The sequence below is a fragment of the Nomascus leucogenys genome, chromosome 6 (assembly GCF_006542625.1).
Source record: "Nomascus leucogenys isolate Asia chromosome 6, Asia_NLE_v1, whole genome shotgun sequence".
In the NCBI taxonomy this organism is placed as follows: Eukaryota; Metazoa; Chordata; class Mammalia; order Primates; family Hylobatidae; genus Nomascus; species Nomascus leucogenys.
In genome coordinates this window covers 42,569,286-42,577,582 of record NC_044386.1, presented here as the reverse complement: position 1 = coordinate 42,577,582, position 8,297 = coordinate 42,569,286, and the positions used below count along the sequence as shown (strand labels likewise).

The following is an 8,297-nucleotide window of genomic DNA, read 5'->3' as shown; positions in this document are numbered from 1 at the left end:
TTTGAGATCTTGTTTTTCAGTGATTCTGTCATATCAGTTTAGTACAAACCTTGAAACTCAGAAAAACTTTTACTAAAATAACTGCCTGGTCATGAGTAAGATTAAGTTGCAACAGAACAAACAGAGAGACTGGCTAAAAGAAAAGCAAAACTTACTTGAACTCAGCATAACATTTTAGATGGTATATTTTTACATTATTGTAAAATTTAAAATTTATGTTAAAATATACATTGTCACACTCATGACTGAAAATAGAGGGATTGAGGAAGCATGCAGAATGGGAGAAAAGTAGGGAAACATCTTTAGTCTAATAAAGAAAAGCTGCCTGAGTAATCGGGTCTTTCTTAGGCAGAACTGTGCTTTGGGCAATGTTTGTTTTTATCCATTCCCGTGGCTTCCTTCTGCCCTCAGCACCTGGTATCCTTATCTGACCTCTTGGCTTTCCAACGTAGAGAAAGGTCTCTATTTTGACAGATCAGAGCTTTATATTTTCATATTTTTCCTATCTCTTACCATTAAAATTTGGCCATCCATATTTATTCTTAGGGTTCTGGTATATGATTAGTTGAAAACAGATGGTGTCTGAGTCAGGACATAGCTCCGTGAAATAAGGAGATTTAGCACAGGCTATGGTAAGGAGAATGGTAAGGAAATCTTACAGAATTGCAACAGAGTTAGGCCTAATGGCTCGTTTCTGCTTCCCTCTGCTCTTTTCTCTGTTCTCTACTTCCTTTCTCAGCCTTTGTTAACCCCTCAGGAAGGCATCCAGTTGTCTTCCTTTGCCTTTATCCTTGCTCCCTTCATTGTTAATTGGCTTCATCACTGTTTAATTTTTCAGAAGAACACCTTGATTAGCCCCACTCATTATTTTTTTTTCCTCATGATAGGTCACTAGTTGCCAGCCTGACATACATTCCCTCCTTGAGTGCCTGCTCCTTCTCCATAAAATGTGGCTACAGCTGACAGGAACCCAGGGGATCTGGGACTCTTGGCAGGGCAAGATTTCCTTTGAAGAGGCTGTGGGCAGGGAGGCAATGCTTGTATCTGAAACAGATGTTTTGGGACATTCGGGAGTCTTGAAGCTCTTCAGATGCCTGGGCTGCCCTGCTGAGTGACTGGTGGGTTTGACAGCACATTTTGCTTCCTTTAGCTAATCCAGTGGGTTTCAGAGACGCAGAGGGAATGAGAGGAAACGGATAATGCTTTCCTCAGCATCAGTACACTTGTAAGTTTCCCTTAAGAATGTTCCCCCCTTCTGAAATGGTAATGACATTCTGACGAGAGATTCCAAGACGTCTTGACTTCCTAGCGTGGTGTCGGTAAACACTGACCGGCACACACATCCCTTAATGTGTTTCATTGATTACGTAACTTATCTAAAAAGATAGGTCAGCTCAGGAGAGGCCTCCCTCACACACTTTTCTTTCAATATTGGTGGCTGATAGATCTGCTTGTATGTGTATTGATACGAATGGCCTTGGAAAGAAAGAAATCCCGTCCCCTGTTTAAAAAACTCTGCAAGAATTAACAAGGATAAGTGTAAGGAGGTCAGTTGTCTGTCCCGAGGTGCAGAACCTTAATCTGAAAAGCTCCAAGCAGCTGGTTACCTAGGATTACACAGACCTGGTAGCTTTTGCCCTCTGCCTCTCTTTCTAGCACACACGCGCACGCACACACACAGGCACAGTTTCCCTGGTACTTTTGACATTTATTTTCCATTGTCAAACTTTACTTTCTTTTGGACATTTGGTTTTGCACGTGAATTGTTGGCATGCATAGTCAGCTCGTCCCCTTTTCTCCATCTGTAACGTTATTCAAACAGGCGTTCAGACAATGTCTTCATGAGTTTAAAATGTTTGTTTCTTTTGGACCAACACACACTCGCTAGTTCAGGCTTGCTCTCTCTCCTCTCCCCGCTCTTTCATGCAAACATACACCGAGTCCTCCTCCACGTGTACCAATGAATGTCTCCTCCGAGGGCTCTTGAGTTCAATGTCACGCTGGGCAGAAGTGGAGCAAGAGTAACGAGCATGTGTGGAGCGCGGACCGGGAGAGACCCTTTCTGGCCAACAGAGGGCAGCCGAGGGGAGGCGCTGGGGCGCGAGGGCTGAGCCGAGCTGAGCCTCGCCTAGCTCCGGCAGCCTCAGCTTCAGCACCAGCCGCACCGGAGCCCGGACCGCAGCCACTAAGGGCAGCGGCGGCGGCGGGAGCCAGGCGCGCAGCTAGCAGCGGCGCGGTCGGGAAGCAGCAGCCGCAGCCGCCGCCGCCGCCGCCGCCGCCGCGACGGGCAGCTGGGCTCGCGGGCAGCCGGCTCGGGCCCCTACGCTCTCGGCTACGTGTCCCCGGCGCCGGGCGGCCGGCGAGTCTGGAGCCCGCGCCGTCGCCGGCCGCGTCCTCCGGGCATGGAAGGAGGCGGCAAGCCCAACTCTTCGTCTAACAGCCGGGACGATGGCAACAGCGTCTTCCCCGCCAAGGCGTCCGCGACGGGCGCGGGGCCGGCCGCGGCCGAGAAGCGCCTGGGCACCCCGCCGGGGGGCGGCGGGGCCGGCGCGAAGGAGCACGGCAACTCCGTGTGCTTCAAGGTGGACGGCGGCGGCGGCGGCGAGGAGCCGGTGGGGGGCTTCGAAGACGCCGAGGGGCCCCGGCGGCAGTACGGCTTCATGCAGAGGCAGTTCACCTCCATGCTGCAGCCCGGGGTCAACAAATTCTCCCTCCGCATGTTTGGGAGCCAGAAGGCGGTGGAAAAGGAGCAGGAAAGGGTTAAAACTGCAGGCTTCTGGATTATCCACCCTTACAGCGATTTCAGGTGAGGGCTCCCGGTCGCCGCCCCACCCTCCCTTCAGGCGCGCCCTCAAACGCGCTTCCCCGCGCCTGGGAGGGGGGCGCCCCGGGGACTCGGAGGGCGGGCGGGGGGTGGCGCTGCCGGCGGCGTCGGCTCGGGCTGAGCAGGCTCCACTCGGCGCCTCCGGGTAGTTTCCACCCAGGAGGGGCTCGGAGGATGTGCTCCCGTTGCCCGGGAATCCCGGACGGGCTCTCTCCTTGGCCTCCTGAACTTCGGGGACAGATCAGCGAAGGATGGAGGCCACGGTGACCCCCCTGGGAGGAGGCGAAGTTGTACCAGGGAAACTTTTACTTCAGAGACGAGAGTGTGAGGAAGCGGGCAGCCACCCTTCCTCGAGCGGCTCCCTCAAGTGGGGTCTCAACCAAGAGGGAAAAGGAGGCTTCTGGGGCTCAGGAGAAGACTGGGTAACCGGAGACAGCGATTCACAAACCCGAGCAGTTCTTGCCGCGCTCGCCCCTGGGGAGTGTGTTTAGTCTGTTTTTCTTTGTAGGCGCTGGGTATCCTCGTTTTGTTTACTCAGAAACAGCGGCAGGCAGGCAAGAGAAGGGCAATTCGCACTTGGATAGTCCCTGACGTGAGGTCTTACCAAAGCCAGGCGCTTCCAGGCAGGGCGGGAGCGTGGCAGGAAGCCTCTAGTTCCTGAAACAGAGAGAGGGGGCGTTGCCAGAGACCCCTTCTGAAATAGAGCGGCACCCTTTCTTGACCTTGACTGCAAGTCTGTTTCAAAAATCTTGTTCACGTCCCCCAGCTCGGGAAGAAGGACAGGAAATCTGTCAGCAGGAAAACTCCGCTTTGGAGAGTTAAAATTAAGACGTTTTCTGATGTTATTTGTCGCCCAAGTATTCGTTCGGTGATAAGCAAGTTTAGAGATTGTCAAATGAAGGTCGTGTAGTAGATCCTCTTACTAGCGTGCGCACGATTATTTTAGCTCCTGAAGAAGGCTGGACTTTCCATTTTAAAATCCAGAACTAGCAACTCCTAATAACTCAGGGTGATATTTATTTATTTGGCCGAACTCGTTTGAAAAGAAAAAAAGAATCAACTAAAGGAGTATGTGCATATACTAAGCATTCTTTATAGGATAAATATAGCAATGTAAAGCAGCCCTGGAATTAGTTTAGAAACTAAGGGAAATTATCACCAACTGCATGCCGTAACGGGAGCTGTCCACAGTTCTGAATGACATTAGCTGTGAAAAACCCACAGTCCCGCCACACAAAGGCTCAGAGTGACAGTCTGCCTTCTTTGAGATATTTCTCGTCTCAGAAATCAGTAGCCTCCGTGATCTATGCGTAGAGTGAATGGATTTTAGAAAGTGTATAATTTTTAGGAACTTATTTGTAAAAACACACAGCAAAGTCCAAAGGAGAACTTATAAAACCTAATGACGTTTATAGTCTAGAGATCATTAAGAGTTTGATTGAAAGAGTGTTCATTAAAAAAATTTAAAAAAAGAATGTTCACATTAAAAAGATGTAATAAATAATCAAACCTGTTTCCTCCAGTAGGAAGATAGGGAAGTAAACTTAAAAATGACACTGTTCTAAGATGTGTAAGGTTGTCGTGTTCTTTAGAAATTTAAAGGTGGGAATCAAGTATAGAATACTATCTTTTCCTCAGTCCCCAATGGAAATATATTTCACCTCATTTTAAAATTTTTAGATGAAAATAATTTACATGAAAATAGTCTCCAGTCTTAATAGCAAAAATAAATGTGGTATTTCCAGAAATGTACGAGGTTCAATATTAACATGCAAAAATGCTGAACTTTTAACATTTAATTTCACTCAATAAAATGATTACATATGATGCTTTTATTTCTTCAGCAATGTGAAAAGGACTGTCCCTTTTCAAAATGAATCATACATCAAGTAATTAAACTTTTTCCCACTTACTAAATAAAAACATAGGGCCACTTTTCAGGAATTAGAATAGCATGCAAAAATCTTTTGAATGAATGGAATTACAGGATTCTTCTTATTTTCCCAAGGAAATCTTCTGAGACAAAATATCTCTTTAATAAAAACATTGTTACTGAACAAAGGAACAAATTGAAATCAGGTGATGATTTAATTTTATTATTCATTTCAAAGAAATGGGAAATGATTAAAAAGTGAGCTAATACTCTAAACTCCAGTGTGGAGTAGTTTGGAATATTTGACTTTTCCCTTGTATAAATGGGAAAAAGAAAATGGCAGGCACAAATTAAGCAATTATAATTATTTAAATCTTTTTAAACTGAAAGATATCTGAAAAAATAGATTTTAAAACATAATTAGAATATACACTGGTGTTCTAAAACAAGCTGGAAAAATAATCATGTACTTGTTTACATTCAGAATATATTTACATCTTATTATTTCATTAATGTTTATTGTATGATCTCAAAACCAACATAAGATTTTCTAAAATCTATAACGTCAAGATAATGTAATGAAAAAACAAAAACAGGAAAGACGAAATTCTAGCAGTAGTTTTTTTCTACAGGGAAAGCAATGTGTGAGTAATTTTCAACAGATACTAGAAATTTTTGTGGTCATGATCTAGCCTTTACTTTAGGCCCTTTCCTGAAGGACTCTTTCAGGGAGGTGCTTTACTACAATTCCTAAAATGCCAAACTTAAGTTCATTAATCATTTAACAACTGAGCGAGTGACACTTAAGAGTAATTTCTATGAAGAGTGGGGAGATACTGCAAATGAAGATATCCAGAGGATTCTTTTCCTTGACACTTTTAATAAGCCTTTGCATGGCCAGAGAAGTTTACTATGTTCTTACTCCAGGGCATGTCGTGACTTTAACACTGTTTCTAGTTTCCCTTCTCAGGATAATTTTTGAGACTGATAGCTTTCTACTTTACTTACCTCAAGGGACAAGGCTGTGCTCCCACTGAGACTTTCAGAGAGCTAGCTAGTGCCTCTTTTACCCACCAGAGCCCAAGAGTGCTATTGCTGTGTCTGGCAGGTAGTTTTCTCTACCCCTGGTGTAAGTAGGGCAGAGGTGCTGTATTTACCTTTTTCCTCAGGAGAGGGTGATGATAGAAACCTTCAGAGAGTAAAAAAGAGTCCAATAGTATAGATACTGTTTGAAATAACTGGGTGGAAGCTGCAGAATTTAGTAAACACAACAAGCTCATGTTTTTGTTTATACTGTGGTATGTAAGCACCCAAACTAGGGAAAATAGGGATAGTTACTTAAAAACAAATGTAGCTCGATTTTTCTGTAGTGAGAGCATGGTCTTCGTCTTATTGAATTTCATGTGAACAACACACAGACACATTTAATTTGGAGGTTAAATATGATTTTTAAAAATTCATGGTGATTTTATATTAATTAGCTAGAATTTTACTAAGGCTTCCATAGCCAATTGATAGTTATGATATAATCATTTAAATAGATTGAAAGAATATTTAGAATACTTTTGTGGATGATTTTTATTATGCAAGCAATTTATCTTGGAAGAATTTATCACCAGACTATTTGCCATTTTAGGGATTCTGTCATTATTTTGTTCCATCATGCTTACACAAAGGGACTTTTAAAAAGAATGCTCCTTTCCATATATGTTGACAGCCAACATCTTGCTCCTCATAACGGAGGCAGTTTTGTATCTTGACTTCTTATTTTTTTCAATTTCTTTTCATCATTAGTATGAGTGTGTGAAAAGCTTATTGTGTTGTAAGTACTCAAGGACTCTAGAGATGGGAGTTACTTCCTGAAGATACCATCACTTCCGGTCTTCCATCTCTGCTTTGGATTGCAGCCACAACTGTACTGATATCAGAGATCACTGATGTGTTCATTAGGGAAGGGAGGCTTCACCCATATTATACAGTTCATAATAGAGAGAACATTTGCTTCCAGGAGCTTCTCACAAGAAAACAATTCAACCTTCTAGGGTTTAAAGACGAATTAGCCTACTATTATGTTATCTTTGTGCTGAACACACTCGGTATCTGCCGGCAATGCTTATTTTATTTGCTTTTCATATCAACATAGCCAAAATTAACCATAAGAACTTATTTTTTTCTATGTTAGGTGAACCTTTTTGTGCTTTATCTTTAAGTTCAATTACATGTTTCTTAGTGGCTCTAGCAACTGTTAGACACAACATGAAATTTCTTCAAAGATTTAAACGTGTGAATTTATTTAGTTACTTTTTCTTAGTATACATGTTAAGTTATGCAACTTTAAATTTTAGCAAATGTTTCACTGTTGCATTTAGTAGATATTATGATTTATACTATTAAAATGTTATAAGATAGTTTTCATTTTTTTCTGAGCAACTTTCCATTTAAACCTACTTTTGGGGTATGATTATAAATTGAGCATCAGTGAAGAGGTACACTTTACTAATCATATTTAATTATGTGTACTTGGATTTATGAACGTGCCTGTTGAATAATGAAAGAAATTTAAATGCACTGGAAAGATATATTATTATTTGTATCATAGGTTCATTTAAGAAAATTGTATTCAGCTTTATCTGCTTGATCAAAAACCACAAACCAAAACAACATCACCACCAAAAAGCAAGATAAATAGTATTTGTAATTCTGCATTATTATACTCAATGCCCCTATGTCCTATAGTGAGCAGGAAACCAGCAGAATGCATTTGGTATGATTTTCAGGTGATAATCTTATCATTCTGAATATAATTCTTGTGTTTAGCAGATAATTCACTTCATTATTTAGCAACAACAATTGGGCTCAGGAAAAGAACTTTCAGATAGAGTCTCTTGTAAGTACAGTGCAAATTATTGCAGATCATTAGCACTACATGAAGAGTACTGAGCATTTGCAGGGTCTGTGACCAATTTACATTTTATCATTTTGTGTAAAGGAGTAACAAACTATGAATTAGGCTGACACTATATATTTTAGTTGTAGAAATAGTGATAATAAAGAAAAAAGTCTGCATGCACGATGAAAATTATATTTTCTCTAAGTACTTTTCTTTCTTCTAAAAATAATTTTCTTTGTGAAGGCATCTGGATGTACAACTTAATTATTTTTACAGGAAAAAAATCAGGATTCTTGTTGCATCCTGGAATTTTATGTTTTTGCAAAATAAACCTTCATGGCTCTGTTAATTCTATTTGTATATATGTGCTACAGAAACTATTCAAGGGACATCTATATATGTAGAAGAATATATATAGAAGTAAAGAATATATATAGAAGTTGATTATTTTTGAGTTGAGCATTTATCTGACACATTTCACCCAACTTTGATAAAATTGATTTCATGACTCTTTCAAGTTATGTTAGTTAATTTTCTCATAGTATTTTTCTATTTTGTCTAATAGTTGACAACTCAGTTAAAGCAAAGAAGCAACATTACTCATGCCTTAAATTTACAACTTATAATTTTATTTATGTAAACCTAATTTTATTTTCAGGTCACTAGCTGTAACTCTAAAAATATAAGGCTAATTTTACATACATACAAAG

General features: G+C 41.4%; 1 protein-coding gene across 1 annotated transcript in view; it reads left to right on the top strand.

Annotated features, from left to right (window-relative positions):
• The first annotated feature begins 2,010 nt into the window (after window positions 1-2,010).
• The window catches only part of HCN1 (hyperpolarization activated cyclic nucleotide gated potassium channel 1), a 407,076-nt gene continuing 400,789 nt past the window's right edge, over window positions 2,011-8,297 (top strand). Inside the window, exon 1 of the mRNA XM_030814040.1 lies at window positions 2,011-2,806. Coding sequence (XP_030669900.1) covers window positions 2,403-2,806 — 404 coding nt within the window. The 5' untranslated portion in view covers window positions 2,011-2,402. The remainder of the gene's footprint in view (window positions 2,807-8,297) is intronic.